The 18584-nt window shown below is 47.8% G+C and overlaps 1 protein-coding gene across 1 annotated transcript; it reads right to left on the bottom strand.

Annotated features, from left to right (window-relative positions):
- Positions 1-8282: 8282 nt before the first annotated feature.
- Positions 8283-16990, bottom strand: FKBP6 (FKBP prolyl isomerase family member 6 (inactive); the record flags this gene model as incomplete). Its single annotated transcript, XM_084219147.1, has 7 exons — positions 8283-8358; positions 11725-11834; positions 12123-12317; positions 13301-13420; positions 14564-14766; positions 15324-15413; positions 16753-16990. The coding sequence occupies 7 exons, from the start codon at positions 16988-16990 to the stop codon at positions 8283-8285; spliced, it is 1032 nt and encodes a 343-aa protein (XP_084075273.1).
- Between the last annotated feature and the right edge of the window lie 1594 nt (positions 16991-18584).

Genomic DNA, 18584 nt, shown 5'->3' with positions numbered 1-18584 from the left:
TTGATATTTCAATGGTCACACACAAGCCTGTTGGTCTCAGCTGTTTTAACTCATCCTTTGGAACTACAAAGCTGATCGGCAATTCATAGGGAGTAACACACCAGGTCACAAGTCATTTATAATCATAATAATGATATAATTATATCACCTTTACACTGCATTAAAGCCACAATTAACAGTTAATGCTTAAGTAAGGCTTTACAATTTGTTTAAGATGCTTTTCTGCATAAAAAACTGCAGGTGCATCTTCCCCAGCTCCCACTTTCCTGCCTCCATCTCTAGAAGGGCTGTAGGGAGGCACCAAACACAGCAGATAAAGTTCCTGTCAAAATATGAGGAAACTGTAAAACTCAGAATTGTGCACTTAAATATTGTTCCTGCCAGTTCAGCCCTCACTGCCCCCATGCCTTGAGGCAGTAGCTCCCAGAGTGTTGCACTGGGACAACCCTCTGTGAGAAGAATGCTCCTCAAGGCAAGTATCCAAGAAATTGGGTTGATGGTGGCAGTCTGGAAAGCTTTCACATCTCAGAAAAGTGACCTCAAAGGATATTCAGAGAAATGCACCCTCATCTCTTAGGGGAAACAGAACATCTCCTCTTCAATGCTTCTGTTCAGGTCTAAATGGGATTCACAACTGAGCATGGAGAAGAAAGGAAGGGAAGTTGTGACTCAGTAGCCAGAAGGATAAAGCACATCCTAACACAGCTCCACATGAGCCTGCCTGGGAAAGCAGATGTTGTGTGCACACATCAGCAAAGAGCCAAAACCGTGAACAGCAACTGCCTGAGAAGTGCTCTTCACTCAGAGCCTGACCAGTCCCACAGGCACTGACACTCCGGAGAAAAACCACTGCGACCAGGAGGGAACAATCTCATGGACTCCACGAGGGGTTCCTGACACTGCAGTGCTCTCAGCAGCTGATAACATTATGTGCTGGGCAATCCACCCTGACACCAGGAGAGGAACAGCTATTTACAACACCAGCCTGTCCTGATTTATCTGGGCATGAGGCATTGCTATCCCAGAGAGCTGTCTCTGAGCAGGTGACATGCCTTAGGGAGAAAATTCCCTAATTAGGGACCGTTGATATGCTCTCTGTGGAAGTGGCTCTGCAGTCAACCATGCCCTCCTCTTTTCCCTGTAAGTGCTCTTTAGGGATGTCCCGCTGTGAGGGTTTCAAGCAGCCACTCCAATGGTTGAGGTGGCCATGGATATATTCTCTGAGCATGGCAGCACACAAGCACAGACACTCACCCTTCCAACATCCAAAGTCAGAGTCCCATCACAGATACTCAAATTCCACAGAGGAAAGTGGAAGGAACAGATATGCTGCTCCTCTTTTTTAGAGCCAAGCCACGTAAATGTCAACTGCCATCTCAAGATCTGCACTTACACACATTCTTTTCTCAGGACTTTTTCTCCAAGTCAATTCACCAAGATGATCAGCTCTGCAAAAGATCCACAGTGACTTCCAAGAGCTGCATGTATGCTAGAGAGCCACTCTGCAACAGGAGGAATTCTCCAGAGATCTGTAACAAGTCTTGACTCCAAAGGCCCTGAATGCTGATGACATGCACTACCATCCCGAACCTAAAGTGATGTAAGTGCTGTGAAGTCTGTTTAGATCTGGAATAAGACAAGAATACATAAAGCAAAAAGGAAGAACATAAAGCAGAGCTCTTTCCCAAGCACACCTTTAAAAAAAAAAAAACTTCAAACCCGAACCCTTAAAACAGCACCCAGCTAAAGCAACAAAAGTTCTTGTTCAGAGAGCAAGAAGTCCCATAAGAGGGACGACTATGGGAAGGTGAAAGAGTGATGAACTCTTCAACACACACTTCTGACTCAGGAAGGACTTCACCCAGCAAGTGGGGGCTGAAACTGATCCTCGGAGCAGCTCCTAGTCCTTCAAGTGCTCAAAAAACCTCTATGACAGTAGTGTTCAGCATTCTATGGAATCAACAGCACCTGATAGAGCAGGGTGGGCTGCACAAGAGGCACATTAAGGTCATGTCTATCCTTACTCTTGAAGCTCTGCAGTAATTCTTGAGCTCTGCAAACCAGCTCTCCACAGTGCCAAGACACTCCCTGCATCTGAGGCAAAAAGACTTTCCAAAAGCTCATTCCCTAAATATGGAGCCCTTGGGGGGGACTTCCTGGTGCTGACAGCCAAAACCATCACCTGCTTGCAAAGTGCTGCTGCCACTGTCTCAGACACAGCTGCTAGTGCCCAGATGCTGCTCCAGCAGGGATGCAGCCCCCAATTCCATCAGGTGCTCTGTGCTGCTGCTGATGGAAAAGACACTCCAATATGGAGAAGCTGAGGGAGCTGGAAAGGGGCTCAGCCTGGAGAAAAGGAGGCTCGGGAGGGGCCCTTCTGGCTCTGCACAGCTCCCTGATAGGAGGGGCAGCCAGGTGGGGGTTGGGTTCTGCCCCTAGGGAACAAGGGACAGGACAAGAGGGAAGAGCCTCAAGCTGTGCCAGGGGAGGTTTAGTTTGGATATTCTTGAAATTTTGTTCACAGGATAGTTGATCAGGCACTGACACAACTGCCCAGGCCAGTAGAGTGTCCATCCCTGGAGGGGTTTAAGAGATGTGTGGATGTGACACTTGGGGACATGAGTTAGTAGTGGCCTTGGCAGTGCTGGGGGAACAGGTGGACTCTGTGATCTTAGAGGGCTTTTCCAACCTTAACAAGTCTGTGATTCAGTGATTCCATGCAAAAGTGAACAAGGGTGAACAAGGCTTAGGAGCTCACAAGCAGAGGAGTGTTTTTTAAAACCCCAATGAACACTTCTGAGGCCCCTCAGCACTCATCATATTAACCTCAACTGCTCCTGTATCATCACAGCTACTGCAATGCCCAATTAGAGCATTTAAAACTCTGCTCAAGTTTATTGGTGTTTCACTGCTCAGTAGAGCATAGAGCTGGCAGGTCTTAGGACTCAGACTAGCACCAACAACCTCTCATAACCAGGAGAGCACTTCCCCTGAAGGGTATCAGGACAGTAATAAGCATCCATGATGATTTAAAATCTCTGGATTAAAGACTAAGAAAACCTGGACAAAGACATCTCTTCTGCTAGTTCAAAGGGAAAGTCTGGAGCCTCCAAAGCAGCAGGACTGGTGCCCAGACAGAGCACAGCTCGAGAAGAGAAAGGAGGCCTGAAAAGTTATAAATCGGAGAAAAACTTAGGATAATCATGTGACTCCTTGCTGCAGGAAGTGAGGGTTAGTGACTCTGAGTGCTCTGCAAAGCTAAAACTTCATAAAGAAATTCCCATCTTACACACAGCCAAGTCTGTTTAAACTCCACCTGCATGATAAAGCAGCTGTTATCATGGGAATGGAAAGAGCCCAGCACCTTTTTCATTTGTAACACCACAATATTTTATATTAGAACTGCTGGCAAAGTCTCTGAGAAGTAACACCTCACAGAGGGATATATCCCTTGGGGTCTCAGCCTGGCCCTTCCCAGGACCAGTGCCAGGTGACCTTTAACAGGCAGGAGCTGGAGGAGAACAGAACCACAGAAGGTTGGATAAACCCTCTAAGACCAAGTCCAACCATCAATCCAGCACCACAAACCGCAGTCACCACTAAACCATGTCCTCAAGTCCCACGTCCATGCATTTTTGGAACACTTACAGGAAGGTGACGCCACTACTGCTCTGGGCAGAATTTTCCAATGCTTTACAACCCTTTCCATGAAATTTGCCCAAATATCCAATCTAAATCTGGTACAACTTGAGGCTGTTTCCCCTTGTCCTGTCACTTATCACCTGAGAGCAGAGCCTAACCCCAACTGGCCCCAACCTCCTGTCAGCAAAGTTCCCTTTCAGCACTGCAGCCAGGAATCTGCTCCTACCTCACCTGGGAGCCTTGTGTTTGAGCACAAAAGGAAATTACAGGCTTTAGGCACTTCCTAAATCAGAGTGAACAGCTGAGGGCCCATCCTTGGATAAGGCTGGAGGACCAATACTTCACCACAGCCCTGAAGGACAGGCACAGTGGGACACGGTGATATTGCACAGGTCTCTGTCCTTTTCACTTCACATCATCTTGTGGCTTCTAAGTCCTGGCCAGTCCTCCCAGTTTGGGCAAAGGCAGCCCTAGTGCACCCAGACCCATGTCCAGCATGTCCCCTAGCAAAGCATATCAGGGATCCCTAAAACCAGGCGCCACAGTAATTTCTTCAGTTTCCAGAAGAGATCAGAGCCCAGAATCCTTCCAGAGAGGTATCACAGGTACTACTGCAGGCAGGAACTGCAGAAATCCTCAGAAAAAAGTGAAAGATGCTAGAAGAGGAGAGAGTTGGAAGGAAAACAAAACCCCCAACTCAACAACCTCATTAAAGCCTTTCTCCTTCCTTTGCTTAACAAGGAGAATGCTTAATTAAGTCCTCCTTTGAGGCTTCCTCCTCACCTGGCAAGGCTCAGCAGAAAGCAGAGACTTAATTTCCTCTGCAGCACAGGACCCCTCAGTGGGACAGGAATTTGCATATTCTAAAGGAGCAGTGAATCACTGGTTCTCTGTTGTTCAGCCACAGTGGGGAGGGACAAAATCAGCAGGAGGTACATTTCAGCTCTGCTCAGGAATAAGAGAGAGCAGGAGGGGAAGAAGCAAGTTGCTGTTTATTCCAAGTCTGGAGCTTTCCCAAGGCAGGAGCTTGATTGGGTTATGCACAGACTTCTCAGTTTATTTGCAAGTCTCCTGCAGCTTAGTAGGTCAGTTCAACTGGCAACTGCTGCTGATTTTAAGCCCAATTATAGCCCCTTCTACCTGGTGACACAGCCTCAGTTCTGCAGCCAATTCTCACCCATTAATGCCTCCAGAATTGATAGAACTTGCTATTCATGGTAATCACCAGTTTGACCTCAAAGTTACTGTTTCCTGTCATAATTTCAGTCTTGTTTGTTTTCACTGGAACATCTCCCTGTGTGCTCCCAACTCCTGGGACCACTTCTCCTGTGTACTGAGCTGAAATACATATCAGACACAGGCTTTCAACTCTGGCTCACCTATAACCATAAATAAGAGTGCAGAGACTCATCCTCCTGGGACAGAACTATCACCAAGGACCCTCTACTACAATCCAGACATTCCTAGGGAAGTTGTCTCCAGTCCTCATGATTTGGTTCTCTTATGAGAGAGAGTCCACAGCAACACAACAATGGGAAAGTGTTTTTTTTTTTTTTTTCCTTCCCTGATGGGTCTTTCAATCAAAACTATCAAAAAGCTCCAAAAAGCCAGAGGCCTCAACCCACCATTCTGCAGTTTACGGAACACCAAGGGAGACTTCAAGCTCTGCACATCTGAGGAAGCTAAGCTCTACATACCTGCACCACACAAAGTGAACAGAGACAGGTAAATAAACCAAACCCTCAGAGGGGCCAGTTGAGACCCAAGAGATTTAGAAGGAAATGTAGCAGGATGGATTTATAAAGGAGTTTGCGCTTCTGTCTCCCTCCGAGTACTTCCGAATTCCCCCAAGAAGCACCACAAGCAGCCTTGCATTTCGCCAAAGGGAAGATCTATTCTGACCTGAAATTCCATTGAAAAGGTAGGAAATGTGTTCGGAGCAAGATGTTTGTGGCAATTAGAAGAACTGGGCTCTACAGCTGGCAGGGGATACAAAAATCATGGAACAGTCTGGGTTGGAAAGCACCTCAAAACCCATTGGTTTCACTCTCTGCCATGGACAGGGGCACGTTCCACTAGACCAGGGTGCTTAGAGCCTGGCCTTGAACACTTCCAGAGATGGCACAGTGCCAGTTTCTCTGGACAACCTGTGCCAGGCTCTCACCACCCTCACAGGAAAGAATTTCCTCCCTGTATCGAATCTGAATCTTCCCTCTTAAAGTCCTTAAAGCTTAAAGTCCTTCTCGCTTGTCCTATCACTACAAAAACCCTTGCAAAAATATCAGGCAGAAGGAAGATGCTCAGGTGCACCCAAGTTTGAGTGCAATTATACATAACAGCCCTGGATTATTCAGTACAGAGAAATGAACTTTGTTCCTGGAACGCAGCAGGGTTCAGCAAAGGCATAGCAGTTTTAGCTTGGAAAGAGCTCTGAAACAAGGGATGGATGCAGTAATGTTCAGGAGGGAAGAGATACTATAACTACAGCTCTGAGCCACTCAGGAGCTGGACCACAGGTCAGCTCAGTGCTTCACAAGCACCTGTCAGCTAGTAAATAGGGAGGCTGTCTATAACTTTAGTGATTCCACTGGTCCATTAAGCATGGACTGCAGACAGCATTCCCGGCCCATCGCCTCACCCGGTGTCTAAGAGAATGGATGAAGCTGGCCTGCCAAACTGCCCCAGTACAGCCTGTACCCTAAACTTAACTGGTACAAAGCCGTTGGAAAACACTAAAGAATGTTCTGCCTCAATTCTGACCAATTCCCAGTGTCTTTGACAGGGAGCAGGAGCTCCTGCTGGAACTGTTTTGCTCCTCTCTGAATGTATAATGAAGTTTTAAAGCAGCAGCCCAACCTTCAGCTCGCACAGGGCCCTGCAGGAACCTCCTCCAGCAGAGGACTTCTTTTGCCATGAATGAACAGTAGATTTTTGTTTGGGTCTCAGTGATTTATGTTCATCTGGGACACTTAGTTTCCTTTTAATACTGCAACAAAAATCAACTTCAAGGAAGCTTGGAAATATTTTTGACTGACAGCTAGCCATCAGCTGTGTAAGGTAGGAGAACTCCCCACACAGAAGTCACTGGATAAAATGGCTGATAAGCAGTTCAGCCCAGCACTTAAGCTTGCCTAAAGGAGAGATTCGGCCCTTTTCCTTTGTGCTTCTCAGTCTCCTCTAACCAAAATCACTGGTTTTACTTACAACAGATGTGTGGAAATCAGCATCTTCACAAGATGCTTTTTGGGAAACAAGTAGCCACACAACCTTCCCAGGGGAGGACTTGTCCAGTGCCCCAGCAGATCACCCCAACCACCCTGACACCCACCACAAACCAGGCCCAGGTGATGTCAGACCCCCACAAGAGCTTTCCAGGTCAGACACCACCAGGGATGAGACCCAAGATCCTATATGCTTCCAAACTGCAACTTTCTGAAACGCAGCAAGTGGAAAATCAGAGCCTCTTGCCAAGTCTAGAGCCACAGACTTTCTGCATAAGACCTCATCAGTCTTACATCCCCTTTCAGAGCTCCCTTCCTGGGGGCAGGCACCTGTTAACACACTTAGTAAATCTCATCCCAAACCCAGGGCAGGATGATTTGTGCTCTGAGGTCACATGCCCAGCTTGGACTAGAGCATAGGGGCAGCAGGAAGGATAAAGGCTCCACAAGGAGTCATGTCCAGTCAGGAGAAGGTTGTGTTCCTTTAGGAAGCAGCGTTCAATCCAACCTCTTCCTCAAACACTGCCTTAGCTTCCTTACAAGCACAAAGAAACAGCCTTAAAACACCAGAGCTGATGGAAAGGCTGCCAATATTAATTTTCTGCTAGCAAAGAGGTACTGTCTGTATTGCAGGAGAGACAGCAGCAGCAAACTGATGGCCCTGAGCTGGGGATGGTTCATGACAGAATGATTTTGTCATTTTCCAGAATTCTTTCCTGAGGGTTTCCCGCAAAGCAAGAGACCAGAAAAGATTTCTGCTCCTGCTTGCACCCCCCTGAAGATTTTGAGGAAAAAAAAGAAGGATCAAAGAGACTTTGTGCATTTATAAACCTGTCAATTTTGCTCGAAGATTTAAGGCTTTAAAGAGTCCAAAACATCTACTTGAAGTTTTCTATCCAAACAGACTTCTTTTAATACTTTAAAAAAACCCCAGAAATAAAGTATTTAGATTTTTCTGAAGTGAGGCATTCCAACAGCTCCAGACAGAAGTGCTGGAGGGGAGGAGGAAATCCAATTCTTAAGTTTGACAGGAACTTTTCTTTTTTTTTTTTTCCCCCTTTCTTTTAACTGGCAGAGAAACAAGACTACAAAGCTATTTCAGCCCCTGGCTCTGACCAGGAATAGCTGGGATGAGCAGCAGAGGAAACAACAAACCAAATTTACTCAACTGCTGCCAGTCCCAGGTCCCTGTCCCACACATGCTTTGCATCACAGGGAAGATTTTTCAAGGTGATGATGTAGCAGTATTCCACCCCACCATCCTGCCCTTCCTCTCCACACACTCCCACCACTTTCCATTTTGCCTCCAAAAGCCTACCCCGCAGAAGAGAAGCAGGTCCCCCACCTGAGAACACTACAGGCATGACATGTTCTGAGAGAGTTTAGCCCTTTTCAAAACCTGATTACCTTGATTTCTTCTCAGCCATAAGAATTGAGAGGGTCAAACATCTGGCAGCACATTTCTTTCTCCATTTCCATGTACTCCTTGTAGTATCTGCAAAGTAGAGCACAGGATTGTGTCAGGGGCTGGAGACTATCTGTGCCACCCTCAGTGTCACAACCTGAAAATAATGTTATCTTCTGGATATAAATATATTAACATAATGGAAAATTGTGCTGGCAGCAGAGAAACAGCTCCTCTAAGCCCTTCTTTCTGCAAGGTCAGGGAAAGAGAGCTGGAAATGTCATGCCTCACCCCCAGACCTTGGATCTCTGCTCTACTTGGGACTAATTAGATCATTTGCCTTCTGTGAGACAGGTGCTCTCCACACTAGTTCTGGAAACATGGGACAGTGCAGAGGAACCCCACCTGTGTGCTGTGGGATACTTTTGTGTGTCTTTATGCAAGCTCTTTTAGCACCCAAGAGACACTGTCTGACTACCATTCAGCAGGATATAGGATCTGAGCAGAGGATGGGAAGGAGACAGCAGGGATTTGTGTCTGGACTAAGTGGATGACAAGCAGATGTATCTTCCTCTGTTCTCTCTTCCTTGCCAGTGTGACAGGATGGCAAAAGCTTCACAGTCTACTCCATTTGAACTTCTCCAAGCACAGAATCCTCTGTCTCTGTGCTCTCATCTCACTGGTAAGGAATTCCTGAGCTGCAGGCTGACTCAGTTTGGGAACACTCTTGCAGGGATCAGTGGCTACTTCTCCAAGTACAGAATCCTCTGTCTCTGTGCTCTCATCTCACTGGTAAGGAATTCCTGAGCTGCAGGCTGACTCAGTTTGGGAACACTCTTCCAGGGATCAGTGGCTGCCCATGAGTTCGGCTTTCCTGCATCTGCTGCCATATAAGGCCAAAAGCAAAGGGTTTTGTGCAACACACTAGAACCAACCCCAGTGAGAGGCTGGCTCAGGTTCTCTCAGCCCCAGCCCTCAGCAGCCTTGGAGCCCAGAACCTCAGAGGGTACAAAATCCCGGCACAACAAATCTCTCCTGGTAAGTCTCACACAGAAGTTGCTGACCAAGGATGCCCACCTGTAGCTGGCACATTCCCACACCTATGAGAGCAGGAAATCCAAGAGCCCTTGTTTGGAGGGACAGATTAATGCCAGACATTGGAAGAAACCAAATTCATTCTGGTTTTGATGCAATGCAAGCCTTACAATAGAATTCCTAATCCAGCAGCAGAATTTGCACCAAATCTACCACAGCTGGTACCAGACACATTCTACATACCTCTCACCCTGGATTCTGCCTGTTTTTCTCCAGGGGGTTTTGCCAAGAATCTGTTTCAGCCAGTAAACAGATGCATTCCAAAGCTTTGTTTTAGACAGCAAAAGGGAGCCTGCTGATTACCACAAAAACATTGCTTTTAACAAAGTATAGATGTACTCAGTAAGGAAGTGAAAAGCCACTAAGAACATGATTTTGATTCATATTCCATTTCTGACGCATTTGTCAGATCACACTGCAAGTTCTCAAGCAAGGGCAGGCTGGCAACATTACATATTGAGCCAGAGCTAAGGCCTCATTAACAACCCAGTAACACTTGCTTCATCTGTTTCGCACTAATTCCACTCTTTGTCACAGGCAAAAGAACTCTCCACCATTGGAAACACATACAGCTGCTGGAGCAAGTCCAGAAGAGGCCATGGAGATGCTCCAAAGGCTGGAGCCCCTCTGCTCTGAAGACAAGCTGGAAGAGCAAGGGTATTCATCTGGAAAGAACTCCAGGAAGACCTCAGAACCCCTTCCTCTGCCTAAAGGGGCCCCAGGAGAGCTGGAGATCGACTTTGGACAAGAGGGAATGGCTTCCTGCTGCCAGAGGGCAAGGTTAGATGGGATACTGGGAAGAAATTCTTCCCTGTGAGAGCGGGGAGGCCCTGGCACAGGCTGCCCGGAGAAGCTGTGGCTGCCCCATCCCTGAAGTGTTAAAGGCCAGGTTGGTCAGGGCTTAGAGCACCCTGGTACAGTGAAAAGAGTCTTTGCCCATGACAGTGGAATGAGCTTTAGGGTCCCTTCCAACCCAAACCATTGCACAGTTAAAAGCAAAAAGTACACCAGTTTTAACAGGCAGCGAAGCGGGAACTCCAGGAGAAGAGCGGTATATGGTGCACTCAGTTCTGACGCATGCACACTCCCTGAACATGCTGCTCTCTACAGAGCTGGAGCTGACAAAGGCAGAAATGCCTTCTTGCTTCCCAGCCAAACCATCTAAACACCATTAGCAAAATTCCTCTTTTATCTACCAACATATTTCAAATAAATCTAAGTGAATAAATGAGGCTTCCAGAATCAGGCCTGCTAGCACTATACATGTACTAGCCTCCGAGAGCAGCCAGCCAGATCTAGTTTAGAACTCCCCACCCTCAATGGACAATTTGGTAGCTCCATACCCAGTGGGAGATCAGGATGAATACAAGAGATTAATTTAAAATTTCCAGACCAGCAGCTAGTACTACCTTCAAGCTCTCTGTGCTTCAGAAGTAACAGAACAAATTTGCAGACTCAGTGTTATGACAGACTATTAAAGACAACATGAATACACAGGACAGAACAGCCCTCCACCAACATATCCCCTGGCAAAAGGCACTCAGCCCACCAGACTGGCTTTTCCAGCAGCACCAGCCACACTTTTTAGGTGTTACTGCTGCCTTTCTGCAAGTGCCTGGCACTGACATACAGAAGAGGGTTTGTATTCAAGGGCTGCTTTGTGAGCTCCAGAGCTGAGGACAGCATCGCTCCTGCCTCAGTAAACAGTGCCAGGAGGACAGCACACACTTTTGGGAAAAAGCTAATGCTTTTGGCAGTTTCAAAGGAACAGCATCATGAGGGCATAGACAAGCATTAGTCATGTTTTGGTGGGGTGGGGGCTGGCAGGTGACTAAATGCTGACAGGATAGTCCTGAACTCAGCCTGTGAGGAAAGAGAGAGTTCATCTTCAGGGCTGTTTATTTATTATCTCCAAGATGGCAAGAAATTCACTTTTAATGAATATTAGTATTGTGCATTGAAGCACGTGCAGCTGCTGAAAATAACCAACACATCTTAAAGGGAATGAAAATCATACTTATTGAGAACATTACCTGCTGGATCATCAGCCAACTGTATTTCACTGGATTTGAGGTATTTTAGTAGCCCTCACATCCCTGTCCTCACCCTGATCTGCTCACAAGTCAGGAAACATACATCCCACTAAAGAAATACATGGAAAGGGTGGGTGCTCTGAGCTCTTCCCTTGCAGCTTTTGGGTCTAAAAAATGTTTCAAGCTGTTTTCTCCACATGCATTTTCCCGAGTCACTTATTAACCCAATAGTTTGGGGGTTTTTTTAATATTTTAAATATTTTTGAATGGGTATTACAGCCTGTCCAAACACTCTCTCTTCCCCAGGTATAGAAAGGAGGGCTCTCACCTTGCTAATTTCTTCAGCTCATTGTTGATATCACGGTTGAAGGGCTGGATGCACTGAGCTCTGGCCAGGAAATCCCGGGATTTGCTGTACTCCCTCATGTAGAGACAAGCCTGTCATAGAAAGAAGTAAGACACATCACAAGATGAATACAGACGCACTGCCCTTCTTCAGGCTTCGTGCCAAAACAAACTTTCCTGCAACAGAGAAAAGTAATTCAGGAACACTCCAGGAAAAGCTCCACGTGACACATTTCCAGAGAGCCAGACTTTCCAAAAGGGCAGATGCAGACAAACCAGCTTGACTACTGCAGCAGCCCAGAATCCAGAGATTCTCCTCAGTTCATTCTGGGCTCCCTCCACAGCCAGGCCGGGATGTTCCATGATGATTTATTTGCCCACCTGGCCACACCTGAACAGCGCTTTGGCATTTCCTTGGTCCATCTCCAAGGCTAACTCCCCGTACTTCAAAGCTCGGTCAGCACGTTCCAGTTTGAGGTAAGTGAGTGAGAGATTCAGGAACAGCAGCAGTTTGGAAGCGTTGATCTGGCTCTGCTCTGCTTTACTGGAAGAGTTGCGACCCAGGATGGAGAGCGCCTGAGCAGAGAGGGAAAACCAGCCAGTGCACAACAAATCCATCATGGAAAGTGGGAAATCCGTCTCATCCAACAGCTACACCCATATTTCTGTTCACCTAGGTCACTAAAACGTAGTAACATTCAAAACTGTAAATACAGGGAATGGCATTCTCAGCATGACTAGTCATGCTAACCATATGACTACAGGTTTAGAAACTTATCATGGAAAAAGAAGGCAGAAGAATCAAAAGAAAAGGATCCAGGACTCAGATTTAATATGGATATCTTACAGGATAAATATGGATATCTTACAGGGAAGAAGGCAAGTCAATTACTTTTGTTTCAAAAATCCAAGCAAAAGCAACTTTGAATCATCTCTACCTCTGAAAAAGTAGCAGATGCCTTCCAGTTTGAGAATAACTGAGCATTTACCCTGCTGGGAGAGGGAAGAGGCTCAGACTGGGAAAAAGGATTAGGGGGATCACTGTCTCACTCTCTACAATTCCTGGACAAGAAGGTGCAGCCAGATGGGTCAAGCTCTGCTCCCAGGTAGCTGGACAAGACAAACAGCCTCAAGCTGCAGCACAGGAGGTTCAGTTTGGATACTGGGGAATATTTCTCACTGAAAGTGCTGTCCAGCCCTGGCACAGAGGGTATTCAGGGCAGTGACGGAATCCCCATCCCTGGAGGGATTTAACAGCCCTGTGGATTTGGCACTTGTGGACATTGATTAGTGGTGGCCTTGGCAGTGCTGGGGAACAGTTGGACTTGGTGGTCTCAGAGAGCTTTTCCAGCCAAAGTGATTCTGTGACTATTCCTTCATTTACCACTGCTGCTCACACAAAACCAGGTGTGCAAGCCCTATTCTGAAGTAACAAACTATGCCTGGAAAAATACCATAAAGTTATTTGATCTCTAACCTATACCTGTTGTGGTGAGCTAAAATAATCCCTTTTTCCACAGCTTTCCCAAAGCACACCCCACATTTTCCTGGTGCCATACCCTCTTGTATCTGTCCTTGGCAATCTTGAAGCGCTGTTTATAGAAGAAGTAGTTGCCAAACTCTCTCTCTGTGGCTGCCACTTTCAACACCTTTTCTAGAGGAAGTCTATCCCGCTGTTCCTGTGTGAAGAAACATCTGAATTTCAGCTCAAACTAAAGAAACAGGCAGAGAACTCAGACAGGACAGTTCCGAACAGCCCCCTCCTATTCACAGAGCAGAAGTCAGGTCCTTACCAAGGCCAGGCCACCACCATGTGGGATCTCCCCAGCCAGGCTGAAAAATTACACTGTTCATGTGCTGATTATTCCACTAAAGAGGTCAGAAGCTCCCCGAGTCGAAAGTGGGACTGAAAAAAAGCAGGAATGTGTTCTTAAAACCTGCCCAACTCCTTCAGCACACAGCTGAGTTAACACAAATGCTGCCACCAGCACAAAGCTGCTCGAAACATTCCATTGCTCTAATTGTTCTCAGGCCAGCTCTGGGACAGCCTGACACTCCTAAAGACACCAAACAGCAAAACAAAAATTCCAACAATCATTAAAAAAAAAAAAATTAAAAAAAAAAAAAAATTGAGGGACAGGTTTTCTTCTGGGTCTGCAAGTTGGAAGCAGCTCACAGAGAGAGGTCAGTCAGCCAAAATGGGTGGGCAAAGAGGGAGCACAACAAGTGTGGTTTGCTCACAGGGCTCTGGGGGAAAATTTACCTGTGCAGGGACTGGAGGGGCTCCCCCATTAGCTTCTGCCTCCACTCACTGACCCACATGACATGAAAAGGTGAATTAACAATAGCACTGTGACTCACCAGGAAGGAAAAAAGAGAGAGGACTTGGGAGAGGAGACAAGAGGCAAAGGGTGGGGGCTGGTGGGGAACTGGGACACTGAGACTGAAGAGGATTGTTACAGTCAGCTCCTTACTGTTCCTTAAAAAAATTCCTGGAAGTTGGTGCCCTCTAGTGCAACCATGAGGTTTCTCGTAAAACTAAAAATAAATGGGAGCCATTCCACTGACTCCATCCAGCAGAGAGGAGCAAACAAAGGCAGATCCCACCTTTTCCCTCTGCATGGGAGGGCAAACAGAGAGAGACATGGAGGGACAAAAAAGGCAGGCATGTGGATCAGAGCAGAGCTGGGAGTCCAGGGACTAGATACTTGCACCAGCATTCACCTGAACACATGTAACACACGAGCCACAGCAACTGTGAGACAGGACAATGATGGTTCACCCTCCAGATTTCAGTCTCAAGCCTTATTAAAGGAACTCACATAAGTCAACTCAAAGAAGGCATCACACTCCTCTGAGTCTATGAAGTCCAACACCTCCACCTTGAAGAGGACCGTGGTGTTTGGGGGGATGGAGGGAGGACAGCCCCGCTGGCCGTAGGCGTATTCTGGACTGAGGACGAAGAGCGCAGCCTCTCCTTTGGTCATGGACAGCAGCCCGATCTCCAGTCCCCACAGGGTGATGTCTGTCACAACAAGGGGTGGGACAGGTGAGCTTCACAAACACCAACACCCTCACACACCAAACAATGATTCTCCTTAAGCCCGAAGGAAAAAAAATCCCTGGGAGCTTGGGAGCTCCTGTCTCAGCAACTACAACAGCCAGGTGCTCCAGAAGGGATTATGAGGGGTACTGCTGCTGTGGGACTGAGCACGTGGCATTGCAAATCCAGAGTGGGATGAATTGGAAGGGGCTTTAGAGATCATCCAGCCCAAGCCCTGCCACAGTCAGGGACACCTTCCATTAGACCAGCATGCTAAAAGGCCTGTCCAACCTGGAAAACACTATCTCCTCTCAAGAGATTTAAAACTACCTGAGGGCAGGTGGGAAACACCTCCCTACCACTCCCAGGCAGAGGGTGAGCAGGTCCAGATTCCATCTCCCATGTGAACCAGGAGGATTTTGGACTCCATGAACAAGTGTTAGAGGTTTCAAACAACCGAAAGACACCAAACAGCATTTAAACTGAAATGCCTTAATACAATCCCAAGCCCCAGGACAAAGTTTGTGGCTCAAACCTACCTTTTCCAAGTTTCATCAGCCTTGGATACTTGCTGTTCCCATTTGAACAGAAGAGCTTATTCCAATTTCCTAGATACCCAGAGTACTTCACTGTACAGCCCAAAGCGAGGAGTGGGGAGAAAGGAAAAGCAAGAGGTTGATTTCATATCCCGTAACAGCAACATCAGGAATTGTAACCACCCAGTTATCCTGCTTCTCCTTTTCTGTTCTGCTATACAACAGCAGAGGCAGCAAAACCTCCTCTGTTTTACACCAAAAACCTGGTCACATCCAAGCAGCCAACTGCTGTGTGTTTTAGCATCATTCCCAGAAAATCAGCTGCTTCACAGTCCCAATCTATTTAAGAGATATGATTTTGCACTTTTAAGAATTGGAAACTTCAGCCGAGCAAAACAAAATGCCCCAGTTATACGCAGAAATATTTAAAAAGAATTCCCTAACCAAAGCTGGAGCTCTGGAAAGAGGAACAAGGGGGAAAATGTACTGCTACCCCTCTGCTCTGCATCTGTAACTCCAGATCTGTCTCAGAAAACACAGAAAAAATGTAATGGGCCTCTCTTGACACAGCACCAGGGCCCTGCACTTCAGGAACTGCTTCCAACTTCAGACTTCTCTGTGAGCACAGGTGGGCCCTAGAAATCCTTCATTCCTCAAGGTCAGGAAGCCTTTTCATTTAATGCCTCAGCCACAAGAAGTTAAACAGGTTATCCCAAGTGTTAAAACACTGATAAGGAGAGGAGACAGTCTCTGAAACAGAGACGCACCGCAGCATAATATCAGCACTCTAAAGCCCTTGTTGTGGTTTTTGCCAGCCACCAGCAAGTCAACATTAGAGCCTCGGGGGATTTTTCCCAACAGACTCTGCCCTGTTTCCCTCAGCACCTGCTTCAGGTCCAGCCACACAGACCAAACCTCACACGGAGACACACGCTACAGAGAGGAGCACCAGATCCTCACTCCTGCGCACACTTCCACAGACTTTCACATTCTTAGTCCTGCTGAACACAGGCTAAACTAAACACTCTTTATTTAAAAGCTGCTCAGGAGATGGCCACTGGTGCCTGAACTACCAGTGAATTCAGGCACAACATTACTGCACCCGGAAGCCCCCTGAGCAGCCAGGCCAAGCTCAGGCAGCCTCACTCCAGGACACCAGCCCTAGAGAGACTGCGAGAATCATGGAATGCTTTGGGTTGGAAAGGACCCTGAAGATCATCCAGCCCAACCTCCTGCCCACGAGCAGGGACACCTTCCACTAGAGCAGGTTGCTTCAGCATGGCCTTGAACATTTCCAGGAACGGGGCAACCACAGCTTCCTTGGGCAACCTGTGTCAGAGAGTTGGGACATCCCTAACAGGAGTGCCCGGCCCTGGCCACGGGACCTCTCAGGGCCCACAGCAGGCTCCGGAGGCCCCAGACCCGGCTCTACCTGCCACAGAGGCGGATGGGGGCACGGGCTGCCCGGTGCCGGGGCGCAGCTGCTCCTTGCGCACCCCTCCATCGCCGGTCAGGTCCTGCAGGGGTTGGAGAGACTCCGAGGCCAGAGAAAAAGAGGGTGCCGAGGCCGGGGTCGGTGCTGGGGTCAGCGCCAGAGCCCACGCCGGAGTCGAAGCCGGGTCCGGGTCTCGCCCCCCGAGCCCCTCCCGGCCGGCGCCGCCCGCCATCATGGCCGCGCCGCCAAACTCCGCCCTCCAAGCGTGGCACCCCCAGCCAATCACGCTCCGAGCAGCGGCCCCGGCCCGACGCGCGGCTTTAGAGCCACGCGGGAACGGACGCGCGGCTGCGCAGGACCAATGGAAGGCGGACGGGCAGGGAGCGCCGCGATGCACGCTGGGGGATGTAGTCCGCCTGGGCACTGCCTTCCGCAGTTCGTTAGAGCAAAAACCCTAAACCAACCCAAAACTCAAAAACCAACACCAACCCCCACAAAAACAGCATCAAAAACCGCAACCAAACAACTATAGAAAAAAAAACCAAACAAAAAACCCCAAAACCCCAAACTACAACCAAATCAAACAAAACCTCAAACCAAAGAAGGGAAAAAAAAAACCAAAACCACCCCAACCAACCGACTAACCAACCAACCAACCAACCAACTGACCAACCAACCGACTGACGGACTGACCGACCAACTGACTGACTGACCGACCAAACCAACCACACACACACACACACACACACAAAAAACCAAAAACCAAAAACCAACAGGCAAAAAATCCAAACTGGTTTGAAACAAGTTGGTAAGTTTGGCCTTCTTCAAGCACTTGAAACAGTACAAATGCAAAACTAATGAGAATGCAAAATAAAAAGAAAGCCACATTCTTGAGAATTTTTGAGATCACTACAAAAGAACATAAACCCAAGTTTTCTGTTCACAGAAGGTGGGAGGGAGGGAGGTCCCCAGAGCCTGTCCCCAGCCCCCCTTTGGAGAGAAGGTGCTTCATCCTCCTCTTTGCTGTGTCTCCAAGACCTTCAGTGTAAGGCTGGCTGACAGCCCCAGGATGATCCGTCCATCACCACATTCCCAAAGTTGGACATTCCTCAGGGAATCATTATGGGATTTGTATGAGGGATACTCATAAGCCAAACACATCCATGAACCAGGAGTTATTATATGAGAAACTATATTTTTTCACAATCAGACAAAATAATTCCTTGTGCCTTGCCCCACACAGTTAGAGCACTGTTTGGTTTCCTTCTGTTTTGTTGTTTTGTTTTTTTTTCCCAAAAGCACAACAGGTTTTCACCACACCACAAAAAGCCCCATCGATTTAACAAAAAAAAAAAAAAAAAAAGGTAATTAATAGCAAAGTTGACCTAGTTGATAACAATATCCGAAAGTCAAGTTATCTTAAACTTAGCTGATAACAACATGCTTTGTTGAGAACGTTCTCTCTGTTGCAGTGGGGATAAGGGGAGCCCCAAGGGGAGCCTGGCTGCTGTGGGAGGCAAACACGGCCCCTCTGCTCCTGGGGCTGCAGGCAGGGACAGCACAGGGGACAAAGCCTGCCTGGCCTTCCCTGGCAGCAGGAACATCCCAAAGGGGCTGAGGCTGCAGGAAGACAGCCACTGGATCCCCATCCAGAGGAGGAGCTGCCTTGTGTGACTGGGTCCCGTCCGCTTGGCCAGCAGAAGTGGAGGAAAGTTGCTTGGGTCCATTCCCTGGGAGAAGGGGAGCTGGAGAAACCCGTGCAGGTCACCTGAGTGCTTGGGTATTATTTGGGTCTCTGGGAGGTGTTTCTCTGTGAGCACTGAGACTGG

This window comes from Fringilla coelebs (genome assembly GCF_963513975.1).
Source record: "Fringilla coelebs genome assembly, chromosome: 20".
Classification (NCBI taxonomy): domain Eukaryota; kingdom Metazoa; phylum Chordata; class Aves; order Passeriformes; family Fringillidae; genus Fringilla; species Fringilla coelebs.
This window is presented reverse-complemented; position numbering and strand designations above follow the sequence as displayed.